The sequence below is a fragment of the Oratosquilla oratoria genome, chromosome 30, assembly GCF_046742065.1.
Source record: "Oratosquilla oratoria isolate Oo_2021 chromosome 30, ASM4674206v1, whole genome shotgun sequence".
Lineage (NCBI taxonomy): Eukaryota > Metazoa > Arthropoda > Malacostraca > Stomatopoda > Squillidae > Oratosquilla > Oratosquilla oratoria.
Genome location: NC_134806.1, coordinates 9441607 through 9456566, shown reverse-complemented (window position 1 = coordinate 9456566; position 14960 = coordinate 9441607). Strand labels below are relative to the sequence as shown.

The 14960-nt window shown below is 36.1% G+C and overlaps 1 protein-coding gene across 4 annotated transcripts in view; it reads left to right on the top strand.

Moving 5' to 3' along the window:
* Adar (Adenosine deaminase acting on RNA) overlaps nt 1-14960 on the top strand; it is a 132811-nt gene that overhangs the window by 39821 nt on the left and 78030 nt on the right. For all 4 annotated transcript variants that reach the window (XM_076212552.1, XM_076212554.1, XM_076212553.1 and 1 more), the window contains one exon: nt 1892-2034. In XM_076212552.1, coding sequence (XP_076068667.1) covers nt 1892-2034 — 143 coding nt within the window. The remainder of the gene's footprint in view (nt 1-1891; nt 2035-14960) is intronic.

Genomic DNA, 14960 nt, shown 5'->3' with positions numbered 1-14960 from the left:
CTGCCAAATTAGCGCCTTAATAATCACTTCCAATTTGCTGCCACTTTCTCCCCTTGTACATTTCATCACCTTACTTTTACCCACTTTTATCTTCAACTTTTGCACACCTCAAACTCTGTCACTAACTTCCTTAATCCCTCTTTTGAACCTGCCACAAGCGTAGTGTGGTCAGCAAGCAACAGCTAGCTTATCTCCCATTTTTCTCCATTTTCTTTAAACCTCTTCAATTCCTGGCCCATTACCCCTGCATTTACCTCTTGCACCACCCCATCATGTATAGATTGAACAGCCAAGGTGACATAACACATCCTTGGCGAAGTCCCACCCTTATCTCTAACCACTCACTCTCTACATTTCTAATTCTAACACAGGCTCTCCTACTCTCATAAAAACTCTTGACTGCTCTTAACAGCTTTTCTCCTATCCCTTATCTCTGCAATACCTCCCAATGTGCCTTCCTGTCTACCCTGTCATAAAACTTTTCGAAATCCATGAAGGGCCAAAAAAACATCCTTACCTTTACTTAAAGCTTTCTCATATATATGTCATACCACAAAAATCTGATCCACACAACTCCTGCCTGTCCTAAACTCGCTCTGTTCCTCACCAATTACTCCCTCTGTTCCTTTCCTAATTCTCTCAATCTAAACCCTTCCATAAGGTTCTCAACTATGCTCAACAAACTGATTCCTCTGAAATTACTACACTCACACTTGTCTCTCTTCCCATGTAAAGTGGAACTATACAGGCACTCCTCCAGTCCCGTCACTCTACCCTCTTTTAAGCAAACATTAAACAAACTCGCCAGCCAATCCACCATCACTGTACCTCCCTTTTTTAGACACTTCACATGACACCCATCCAACCCAGGTGCCTTTCCTTCTCTCATCAGTTTAATAACTGCCTTCACTTCATATTTCCTTATTTCTCCTTCATTTTCCTCACTCATCACTGTCATTTCCTTAGTGCTTCCCACTGCAACTAATTTTCCCTCACAATCCTCCTTCACATTTAGCAACTCCCTAAAATATTCTGCCCATCTTCCTCTTATTGCCGTCTCTTCCATTATCATCTCTCCATCTGCACCTTTTACCTTTTCTTCTCTACTTGATTTGCCTCCTTCCTCTCTTAATTTCCTTCCAAAACATGTTTTTATTACTTTCAAAATTTTGTCATATTCCTACTCCATTTCACACCTCTCCTCTTTGCCTCCTTTATCTTATGCTTTACTTCTCTTTTTCTTTGTACCTCTTATATGATTCTTTCATCCTATTTTGTAACCAATCTGTGAAGTCTCGCTTCTTCTGTTCTACAACCTTCTTTGCTTCATCATCCCACCACTCTCTACCATTTCTATTTCCTCCCATCCTCTTTGTTCCACACGCCAACTTTGCACATCTTGTGACTCCCTCCTTGAACCATACCCATTCTTCCTCCACTACCTTGTTCCAATGTAACTTCAACAAAAACATGTTTGATATGTACACATTTGACTTGTAGGGGTATGAGGTGAACTTTGTATTGTTCCACACGCCAACTTTGCACATCTTGTGACTCCCTCCTTGAACCATACCCATTCTTCCTCCACTACCTTGTTCCAATGTAACTTCAACAAAAACATGTTTGATATGTACACATTTGACTTGTAGGGGTATGAGGTGAACTTTGTATTGTTCCACACGCCAACTTTGCACATCTTGTGACTCCCTCCTTGAACCATACCCATTCTTCCTCCACTACCTTGTTCCAATGTAACTTCAACAAAAACATGTTTGATATGTACACATTTGACTTGTAGGGGTATGAGGTGAACTTTTTATTGTAATTTTATTTCCATTCCAGTTTTACTTTTTTCAGTTGTACAAAAATTAACACTGCCTACTTTATTTAGGCACAGCCAAGAGGAGGAAAATTGGACCTCCTCAACCCAAGAATCCCATCAGCACACTCAATGAGTTACGACCTGGACTGGAGTATAATATTTTGTCACAGGAAGGCCCATCACATGCTCCAGTATTTACTGTTGCTGTTGATGTAAGTAAAATTTTTAATTTTTATTTGGACACTAATGTATATATATATAATATGCTGGATGTAATGGCATGGTATGTTGTGCCATGAGTGTTGTTATTTTTAACTATGCAGCAGTTAGGTAAAAACACACACACACACCAATATATAAAGGAGGATACAAGGAAGAACCAACAAATTACAGACTGGTCTCCCTTACAAGCAGTGTAGCCAAAATTTGTGAAAAAATTATCAATAGATGGATAAAACACATGGAAGAAAACGATGTAATAAACTCGAGACAATTTGGGTTCAAACAGGGAAGATCATGTGCTACAAATTTAATCTGTTTCTACTCAAGACTAATAGATATAATACAAGAAAGGGATGGATGGGCTGATTGTGCTTTTCTAGTCTTAAAAAAAAAAACTGACAAAGTACCACACAAAAAATTATTTTAATAATTGGAAAACATAGGAGGTAGGTAACCTACTAAACTGGATGGAGGATTTGCTGCATGGTAGAAAAATGAGAATAGTGCTCAAAGAAAAGTTTTCAGTTCGGGAGGAGGTGATTAGTGGATTTCCACAGGGATCATTATTGGCTCCAATATTGTTCACTGTTTATGTGAATGACATGGATGAAGATGTGGAAGCTACATGAGTTTCTTTGCAGATGATGCTAAATTGTTGAGGAAAATGAAAACCGAAATGGATTGTGAATCACTTCAGAGACCTAAACAAGGTTTGGAAATGGAATCAGAAGTGGGAAGTAGACTTCAGCGTTAAGAAATGTACCATAATAGAGTTCAGAAAAAAAAAGAATATCTGGACAATATACAATTGGAGCAAAGGAAGTGAAGAAAGTGGGATCTGAAAAAGACCTGGGAGTAATTATCTCAAATGACTTGTCCCCTGATAAACAAATAAACAAAATTGTTGGAGAATCCTATAACTTGCTAAGATCAATAAAGGTGGCTTTTACCTATTTAGATAAAGAAATGGTTACAAAAGTATTAGTCACACTAATAAGGCCTAGACTGGAGTATGCTGTGACATTATGGTCATCCAGTACCAAAAAGAATATAAAGGAAATTGAAAGAATCCAGAGAGCAACCACAAAAATGGCCCCAGCACTTTCAAACCTATCATATAAGGAGAGACTGGCTAAATTGAAATTACTGACTTTGGAACAAAGAAGAGAAAGAGGCACCTACTGACCATCTACAGAATCATGAAAGGCATGGAAGTCCTTGATAGAGAGGGCTTACTAAATTGGGCCAAGAGAAATACAAGAGGACATAAAAAAAAAAAAAAAAAAAAAAAAAAAAGTCCACACAGAGTAGTAGACATCTGGAACAAACTGGACAAAATAGTATGTGCAAAAACCACACACAAATTTAAGAGCAAACTAGACACTGCAAGACACAAAGACGGGACACCACAAGCATAGCTCCCCTTCTTGTAAGATACAACTAGGTAGATACACACATGGATGAAGAGATGGTTAAGAAAATAATTACTACATTGATAAGACCGAAACTAGAATATGCTATATCAATGTGGGCACCAAGCACAAAGAAATTAGAAAGAATCAAAAGAGTGGCGACAAAGATGGCACCCACACTATCAAATTTGACATATGAACAAAGATTGGAGAAATTACAGCTGTCAACATTGCAGAAGGGAAAGAGGCAACCTGTTGACCATCTTCAGAATTATGAAAGGGATGGAAGTTCTCAATAGAGATGACCTATTAAAATGGGACAAGAGAGAAACAAGAGGACATAATAAAAAGTTAAAGAATAACAATTACAGAAAAAGAACAGTTTCCCGCACAGAGTGATCGATGTCTGGAACAAACTAAATTGTGAAACAGTGAATGCCAGAACTATACACGAGTTCAAGAATAAATTGGATGTGGAGAGATACAAAAGCGGGTCACAACGAGCATAGCTCCCGTCCCGTAAAATACAACTAGGTAAATAACACAGGATGTGAAAAAATACAAGTTTCAATATAGATGCATAAATACTTTGAATAATTTAGAAGGTGATATAGCCCAAGCTCCAACAATACATGAGTTCAAATCTGAATATGATAAATGGAAATCAAGGATATAGATTAAGTTGGAACTGTACATGAATTTGAGGCTGGTTATGATAAAAAATTACAGAATTGGAGAACATACTAAACCCAAGACAGTTTGGATTCAGACAGGGAATATCATGTGCCACAAGTCTGATCTCTTTTTGCTCAAGACTATTAGATGTAATATAGGAAAGAGATGGATGCTGATTGTGCTTTCCTAGATCTACAAAAAGCTTTTGATAAAGTGCCACATAAAACATTAGGAAAACTGAAAACCATAGAATTGATATGAGGTAAACTTCTGGAATGGATGGAGGATTTCTTGCATGGAAGAAAAATGAAAGTAGTGCTTAGAGGTTCTGCTTGGGAAGAGGTGATTAGTGGAGTTCCATAGAGCTCGGCATTGGTCCCAGTAATGTTTGCTATTTATGTGAATGACATGGATGAAGGCGTGGACAGTTACATGAGCTTTGCTGATGACACAAAGTTGTTGAGAAAAGTGAGCACTAAAATAGACAAAATTTTCACACTGAATGAGAATCTGACAAGAAATAATGGTCTCAAACTGTCTGGAAATAGATTGAATTTGGAAGTGGGTAGAAACAACTTTGCCAACTGTGTAGTTAATGAATGGAATAAACTTCCTGCAGAGGCAGTGCAATGTAGTTCAGTTCGAAGCTTTAAGATTAATTTAGATAAACACCTAAGCAAGATGCTGTAATGCCTGCCATTTATTTTATATTATTTGTTGTTATATTTTTTATTATATCCTTGATTATCATGTATTATTATTTATCTGTCTATTATTATTTACCTGCTTGTTTATTATTTAACTTTACTTAATTATGTGCTTATTATTGTTTTATTATCACTTTTATATATTTGTTGTATATGGATGATGATGTGATGCATTAGGTGGAATGGGTGGGGGGGATGGGGGCTGAGGTAGTATGTGTGAGCAAAATTTGACACAGCCAGATGGGATTTCTCCCCGTCTTCACCTTTTATGCATGGGGGGGACGGAGAGGGGGGTCGCTGATTTAATGAAGCGGCCTTGCTGTGGGTGTGCTGTGCCTTGCGACACTGCATCTGACCCAGGGCAGTGGACAAGGTGCAGGGATGACCCGTCATCCAGGAGGTGCTAAGATAGGAGGGAGGGTGAAGGGGAGTGGAGTGTATTTAGGGATGGAATGGGTGGGAATGATTTTATGCCTTTTCTTTTTGGCTACCTCCCTTGTAAGGGGGAAAAAGCCTTGGTATATGTATGTATGTATGTATGTATTATTATTATTTTTATTATTATTTTATTTATTTATTTATTTATATATATATATATATTTTCATTAGACCTAGTTATGGACCAGAAGGTCTCCTGTTGGCATGCTCCTCCTTTGTAATCCTTTGTAAAATCCTTTGACTGAGTCACAACAGAGATCTGAACAAAATTTGGGAATGGAGTCAGAAGTGGGAAGCGGACTTACACATGAAGAAATGTAGTATAATGGAATTTGGAAAAAATAAAAACAGGATATCAGAACAATGTAAAATCAGTGAAAAGGATGTAGAGAAAGTGGGATTTGAAAAAGACCTGGGAGTAATCATCACATAGTACATGTCCCCTGATAAACAGATAAACAAAATTGTCAGAGAAACCTACAACTTGCTGAGATCAACAAAAGTGGCATTTACTTGGATGAAGAAATGGTGAAGAAAATACTAGTCACACTGATAAGACCAAAACTGGAGTATGCAGTGATACTATGGTCACCCAGTACCAAAAAGAATGTAAGGAAAATTGAAAGAATCCAAAGAGCAACTACAAAGATGGCCCCTACACTTTCAGAGCTGTCATATGAAGAGAGACTGTCAAAACTAGAGTTAACAATCCTGGAACAAATAAGAGAAAGAGGAGACTTATTGACCACCATAGAATAATGAGAGGTACAGAAATCCTTGATAGAGAAGACTTACTAAATTGAGATACAAGAAATATAAGAGGACATGGAAAGAAACTGGAAAAGGACAGTTATAAAAGAGACCTGAAAAAGGACAGCTTACCTCACAGAGTGGTGGATGTATAGAACAAACTGGACAAAAGGATAGTGTGTCCAAAAACCATACACGAATTTAAGAACAATTTAGATACTGCAAGATACAGAGACAGGACACCATGAGCATAGCTCCCCTTCCCATAGGATACAACCAGGTAAATACACATACACACACACACACACTTCAACGAACGGACGGCTTAGAAGACGTTCTGAAGAAAATTGAAGTTTCGTGGATCCCAACGCAAAGAGAAGTGCCTATTGTATTTACAGGGTGGGGGGAAATTGCTCGTGGGGTAGTGGGAAAGTAGGGAAAGAGGAGAAGGGGAGGGATTGCTGAGGGAAATGGAAGGAAATGAGGAAGGAGAGGACTTGGCCCAGGCAGACAGGCGAAAGGTAAACAAACGACCCCCCGACCAGCTGAGCGACGATGAAATGTCTAATAAAAATGTAAAGATTAGAAGTATAGATAAGAGCAATACAGTAGAAAGTGATGAGAATATTTTCCAGGGATTTAAAGAGGGTGGGGGGGACACAAACCCCCCCCAACTGACAAGACTAGAAGAGAAGGTCGATAAGATGATCGAGGACTTGGAGCGTAGGTTCGGTCATGTTAACAACATTATACGGAGAGTTGAAAAATTGGAAGAACTAGAGAAGGCGAACAAAAACTTAACTAAGGAAATTGAAGAATTAAAAAAACAGTTAAAAGAAGTAAAAGATGAGAATAAAGTCTTAAAGGAGAATAATAAGGAGAACAAGGAGGGTTGGAAAAACAAGAAAATAACAAAGTTGCATTCACTGACATAATCAGACAGCAAATGAATGAACAAACTGAAAACTCAGTTATTAAAGTGATGAGACAGAAGGAGAATATAGTAAGAGACTTAGCAGACAAGAAGAAATGTATAATTATATTAGGAATGGAAGAGAAACATAACCCAGATAGAACCACAAGAATCAAAGAGGAAAATGAAAAAGTAAGAAATTTACTAGAATTAGTTCAGGAAGATGAACCAGAAATAATGAAACAAATCGAAGAGAAATTCAGGCTCGAGAAATATAGTACAGACAAGACCAGACCAATTAAGATTAAATTCAGGTCACAAACTACGGCTGAGAATATCTTATCCAAAACAGGGAAACTAGCAACAAGTGAACAATATAAAAAGGTATGGATAAAAAGGGAAATGAATAAAGAGGAAAGAGAGGAAGAAAAACAGAAAAGACTTGAAGCAAAGGAAAAAAACGAGATAAGAACGGAGTCAGAAAAAGAGAGATTCTATTGGAGAGTAGTGAATATGAAACTAAAGAAAGTCGACATACAAGAGAAAAACAAAAGGGAAACAGAGAACACAATGGAAGTGGCAGAAAACTAAGAGTGTCTTACACAAATATAGATGGATTAATAACAGGATTGAATGAGCTGAATGATTATTTGAAAGAAAAAGAACCGGACATAAATGGGAATTGTAGAAACAAAATTAAAAGGTCCACTACCACCCAACAGTGTAGGACATGATGCATATAATTATTGGATTAGAAACAGAGTGAAAAAAGGAAGGGGGTGGAGTTATGTTCCTGACTAAAAAGGATATAAACGTGAAGTGTGTCACATATGGAAAAATACAGTAGAGATGATAATGATGGAAGTAGAAGACAGAGATAAGAAGAGCAGAAAGTTTGTGATAAATTATGTGCCCCCGAAAACAGCCTCATGGGAAGAGAGTGAACATAAAAGTATGTTAGAGGACACAAAGATAACATTAAACAAGATAATGGAAGAGGGAGGAAAAATAGTTATGATGGGCGACTTTAATTGCAAAGAAATCTGCTGGGAAGAAATGACAGTAAAGGGTGGAGACGGCTCATGGGGAAACGCTCTACTTGAGATGGTTACTGACCATACAATGACACAGAGGATACAGGAGAACACTAGGTATAGAAATGAAGAAGAGCCATCGAGACTAGACCTAATAATTACATCTGAACCTAGAATAGTGGACAAAATTGAATATAAAACACCAATAAGTAAAAGTGACCACATATTGATTGAACTGGAACTTAATGAAGAAAAATATATGAAAAGAAATGAACAATATAGAAAAGGAAGAATGATGTATGAAAAAACAAACTTTGATCAAATAAGAGAATTCTTTCAAAAGGAAAACTGGGAAGAAATATACAAAGAAGAAACAACAGTAGAAGAGAAATGGAATATTTTGACAAAAATTTACAAAAAAGGAGTGGAAAAGTATGTCCCAAGACAAAAACAAGAAAAAGAATATGTAAAATGCTGGTACAACAAAAGCTGTAGGGAGTTAAAAGACAAAAGAGACAAAGCCTGGACCAGATGGAAAAAAGACAGAAGACCTGAAAAATGGAAAATATATACCTGTTATAGAAATGAATATGTACAAATGTGCAGAGAGGAAAAGAGAAAATATGAAAAAGATATAGAAAAGTGTAAAGATCAACCAAAACTATTCTACAGATTTGTAAACAATAAACTGAAAAACAAACAAGACTTGGAGAAATTAAGACAAGAGGGAGTTGAATACACTGAGGAAATGGAAATGGCAGAAATTATGAACAAACATTTTAAATCAGTGTTTACAAGGGAGAACATACAACCTGAAGAGAACGAATGGAAAGAGAAAGTCCCCCCTATGGAAGAAATAGAAGTAACAAAGAATGAAATATTAACACACTTGAGTAATCTTGATGTCAGAAAATCGCATGGACCAGATGAAATAGCAAACTGGATACTGAAAGAATGCAGGAATGAACTGGCAGACAAAATACATAGCATACTAAACAGTTCCTTGAAAGAAGGAAAAGTTCCAGAAGATTGGAAAAAAGCAAATATAGTACCTATATATAAAGGAGGAAATAAAGAAGAACCTACCAACTATAGACCAGTCTCTCTAACAAGTACAATAGCAAAAATTTGTGAAAGAATGATCAAAAGTAGATGGGTAAAATATTTAGAAAAAAACAGTGTTAAATCCAAGGCAATTTGGATTCAGACAAGGACGATAATGCGTCACCAATTTAATATGTTTCTATTCAAGGCTAATAGATATAATACAAGAAAGAGATGGATGGGCGGACTGTGCATTTTTAGATCTAAAGAAAGCTTTTGACAAAGTACCACATAAGAAGTTGCTTAAGAAATTAGAAACTGAAGGAGGAATACAGGGCAAACTACTAAATTGGATGGAGGACTTTTTGCAAGAAAGAAAAATGAGAGTAGTGATAAGAGACCAGCACTCAAAATGGGATGAAGTAATAAGCGGTGTTCCGCAGGGAACAGCCCCAATAATGTTTGCTATATATATTAATGATATGGATGAAAGAATTGAAAGCTATATGAGCTTCTTTGCAGATGATGCAAAACTACTGAAAAGAGTGAAAACTGAAGAAGATTGTGAATCACTACAGAGAGATCTAAATAAAGTACAGGAATGGAGTAGGAAGTGGGAGATGGAGTTCAATACAAAAAAGTGTAGTATAATGGAATTTGGAAAAAGCAAAAACAGAATAACGAGCATATAAATTGGGAGAAGAAGGAATAAAAAAAAGTAGAAAATGAGAAGGACCTGGGAGTCATTGTTATGAATAATATGTCACCTGAGAAACATATAAATAAGATTTTTGGAGAAACCTATAATTTAATAAGAACAATCAAAGTTGCATTTACATACCTGGATGAAGAAATGGTGAAGAAAATCCTAATCACCCTGATAAGACCAAGATTGGAATATGCAGCAACGATATGGTCACCAAGTACAAAAAAATGTATAAAAAAACTTGAAAGAATACAAAGAGCAATTACAAAATTGGCACCAACACTCAAAACTATCATATGAAGAGAGACTAGAAAAACTTGAACTACAGACACTAGAGCAAAGAAGAGAGAGAGGAGATTTGATAGCTATTTACAGAATCATGAAAGGCATAGAAATTACTGATGGAGAGAATCTGATAAAATGGGATGACAGAAATACAAGAGGACACGGAAAGAAAATTAAAAAAGACAGCTATAGAAGAGATTTGAAAAAGAATGGCTTTCCTCACAGAGTAATAGACAGTTGGAACAAGTTAGATGAGAAAGTGGTGTGTGCAAAAACAATACATGAATTTAAAAAAAGTTTAGATAAAATGAGATATGAAGACGGGACACCACGAGCATAGCTCCCCTTCCCGTAAAATACAACTAGGTAAATACACACACACTTTCAACCGAATGGACGGCGAGAACTGGTGTTCCAAAGAAAAAGGAAAAACTACGTGGATCACAGCATTCAGGAAGTGCCTATTGTATTTATAGCTCGTGAAATAGTGGGGAAGTGATAGGGAGGGAGAAGGTAAGGGACATTGAGGGAAATGGAAGGAAATGAGGAAGGGGATGACTTAGTCCAGGAGTCTAGACGGCTGATAAACAAACGCCGAATGGACGACTTGGATTTAGATGAGGGGACTAACAAAATTGTAAAGATCAGAAACATAGATAAGAGCAGTTCAATGGAAGGTGAGGATAATAATTTCCAAGGATTTAATGAGGGGGCGGCGGATACCAACCTCCCCCGACTGGCAAAACTGGAGGAAAAACTTGAAAAAATGACTCAGCACTGGGAGGTTAGGTTTGGCAAAATGTCAAAAATTGCCGAGAGGTTTGAAAAATTGGAATTACTAGAGAAGGCGAACAAAAACTTAACTGATGAAATAGATGACCTAAAAAGACAGTTAAGAGAAGTAAAAGTGGAGAATGAAGAATTAAAGAATAATAATAAAGAAAACAAAGAGGCCATAGCTAAAGAAGCTAAGAGTTGGAAGACAATCCAAGAAGACAATAAAGTTTCATTCACTGACATAATTAAACAGCAAATGAGAGAACATACTGAAGACTCAGTTATTAAAGTGATGAGACAAAAGGAGAATATAGTAAGAGATTTAGCAGACAAAAAGAAATGTATAATTATATTAGGAATGGAAGAGAAACACAACCCAGATAGAATCACAAGAATCAAGGAGGAAAATGAAAAAGTAAGCCAATTACTAGAATCAGTTCAGGAAGATGAACCAGAAATTATGAAACAAATCGAAGAGAAATTTAGACTCGGAAAGTATAGCACAGATAAGACCAGACCAATTAAGATTAGATTCAGGTCACAAACGACGGCAGAGAATATCTTATCCAAAACAGGGAAACTAGCAACAAGTGAACAATATAAAAAGGTATGGATAAAAAGGGAAATGAATAAAGAGGAAAGAGAGGAAGAAAAACAGAAAAACTTCAAGCTAAGGGAAAAAACGAGAACAGAACGGAGACAGAAAAAGAGAGATTCTATTGGAGAGTAGTAAATATGAAACTAAGGAAATACGACATACAAGAGAAAAACAAAAGGGAAACAGAGAACACAATGGAAGTGGCAGAAAACTAAGAGTGTCTTACACAAATATAGATGGATTAATAACAGGATTGAATGAGCTGAATGATTATTTGAAGGAAAAAGAACCGGACATAATGGGAATTGTAGAAACAAAATTAAAAGGTCCACTACCACCCAACAGTGTAGGACATGATGCATATAATTATTGGATTAGAAACAGAGAGACAAAGCAAGGGGGTGGAGTTATGTTCCTGACTAAGAAGGATATAAACGTGAGGTGTGTCACATATGGAAAGAATGCAGTAGAGATGATTATGATGGAAGTAGAAGACAGAGATAAGAAAAGCAGAAAGTTTGTGATAAATTATGTGCCTCCGAAAACAGCCTCGTGGGAAGAGAGTGAACATAAAAGTATGTTAGAGGACACAAAGATAGCATTAAATAAGATAATGGAAGATGGAGGAAGAATAGTTATGATGGGCGACTTTAATTGCAAAGAAATCTGCTGGGAAGAGATGACAGTAAAGGGTGGAGACGGCTCATGGGGAAACGCTCTACTTGAGATGATTACTGACCATACAATGACACAATGGATACAGGAGAACACTAGGTATAGAAATGAAGAAGAACCATCGAGACTAGACCTAATAATTACATCTGAACCTAGGATAGTGGACAAGATTGAATATAAAACATCAATAAGTAAAAGTGACCACATATTGATTGAACTGGAACTTAATGAAGAAAAATATATGAAAAGAAATGAACAATATAGAAAAGGAAGAATGATGTATGAAAAAACAAACTTTGATCAAATAAGAGAATTCTTTCAAAAAGAAAACTGGGAAGAAATATACAAAGAAGAAACAACAGTGGAAGAGAAATGGAATGTTTTGATAAAAATTTATAAAAAAGGAGTGGAAAAGTATGTCCCAAGACAAAAGCAAGAAAAAGAATATGTGAAATGCTGGTACAACAAAAGCTGTAGGGAGTTAAAAGACAAAAGAGACAAAGCCTGGATCAGATGGAAAAAAGACAGAAGACCTGAAAAATGGAAAATATATACTTGTTATAGATATGAATATGTATAAACGTGCAGAGAGGAAAAGAGAAAATATGAAAAAGATGTCATAGAAAAGTGTAAAGATCAACCAAAACTATTCTACAGATTTGTAAACAATAAACTGAAAAACAAACAAAACTTGGAGAAATTAAGACAAAGGGGAGTTGATACACAGAGGAAATGGAAATGGCAGAAATTATGAACAAACATTTTAATTCAGTGTTTACAAGGGAGAACATACAACCTGAAGAGAACGAATGGAAAGAGAAAGTCCCCCCTATGGAAGAAATAGAAGTAACAAAGAATGAAATATTAACACACTTGAGTAATCTTGATGTCAGAAAATCGCATGGACCAGATGAAATAGCAAACTGGATACTGAAAGAATGCAGGAATGAACTGGCAGACAAAATACATAGCATACTAAACAGTTCCTTGAAAGAAGGAAAAGTTCCAGAAGATTGGAAAAAAGCAAATATAGTACCTATATATAAAGGAGGAAATAAAAAAGAACCTACCAACTATAGACCAGTCTCTCTGACAAGTACAATAGCAAAAATTTGTGAAAGAATGATCAAAAGTAGATGGGTAAAATATTTAGAAAAAAAGTGCTAAATCCTAGGCAATTTGGTTTCAGACAAAGATGATCATGCGTCACCAATTTAATATGTTTCTATTCAAGACTAATAGATATAATACAAGAAAGAGATGGATGGGCTGATTGTGCATTTCTAGACCTAAAAAAAGCTTTTGACAAAGTACCACATAAGAAGTTGCTTAAGAAATTAGAAACTGAAGGAGGAATACAGGGCAAACTGCTAAATTGGATGAAAGACTTTTTGCAAGAAAGAAAAATGAGAGTAGTGATAAGAGACCAACACTCAAAATGGGATGAAGTAATAAGCGGTGTTCCGCAGGGAACAGTTCTAGCCCCAATAATGTTTGCTATATATATTAATGATATGGACGAAGGAATTGAAAGCTATATGAGCTTCTTTGCAGATGATGCAAAACTACTGAAAAGAGTGAAAACTGAAGAAGATTGTGAATCACTACAGAGAGATCTAAATGAAGTATAGGAATGGAGTAGGAAGTGGGAGATGGAGTTCAATACAAAAAAGTGTAGTATAATGGAATTTGGAAAAAGCAAAAACAGAATAACAGGATCATATAAATTGGGAGAAGAAGGAATAAAAAAAGTAGAAAATGAGAAGGACCTGGGAGTCATTGTTATGAATATGTCACCTGAGAAACATATAAATAAGATTTTTGGAGAAACTTATAACTTAATAAGAACAATCAAAGTTGCATTTACATACCTGGATGAAGAAATGGTGAAGAATATTCTAATCACCCTGATAAGACCAAGATTGGAATATGCAGCAGTGATATGGTCACCAAGTACAAAAAAATGTATAAAAAAACTTGAATACAAAGAGCAATTATAAAATTGGTACCAACACTCTCAAAACTATCATATGAAGAGAGACTAGCAAAACTTGAACTACAGACACTAGAGCAAAGAAGAGAGAGAGGAGATTTGATAGCTATTTACAGAATCATGAAAGGCATAGAAATTACTGATGGAGAGAATCTGATAAAATGGGATGACAGAAATACAAGAGGACACGGAAAGAAAATTAAAAAAGACAGCTATAGAAGAGATTTGAAAAAGAATGGCTTTCCTCACAGAGTAATAGACAGTTGGAACAAGTTAGATGAGAAAGTGGTGTGTGCAAAAACAATACATGAATTTAAAAAAAGTTTAGATAAAATGAGATATGAAGACGGGACACCACGAGCATAGCTCCCCTTCCCGTAAAATACAACTAGGTAAATACACACACACATGAAAACCATAACCACAGTGGTGACTCAGCAAAGTCCACCAACTGGATGTGGTTTTCCCCAATCACTTTGTATTTTGGCAATTTCCCTCCTCATTCACATCAGAATCATTATGTACCAGAATTGAAGTACATCATTCAGGCTAAGTTGTCCTTTCATCCATTCATAATATCCCTCCTTATAGTCCTATCTTAACCTCTTCAATATGAGTCAATATTCTTGCACACATCAGGTTGCCTGATGTACAATGATGCATCACAATACACAAAATATAAAGTTACTACTGTTATACTCATTTTCTTTCATCCTGAATAAATATGTCACAGAAAACATGATCAAACCTGTTCACAGAATGCAGGGGTCACTCAGCTAAAACAAAATGAATTTAATCAGGGAGCTGACACCAACATTCCTGTATACCCCATTTGCAGTTCATGATGAATACATAGGCATCGTCATATTCAAGAGGTTAAGCATGCCTGAGCTGACATGAATTGTGCAT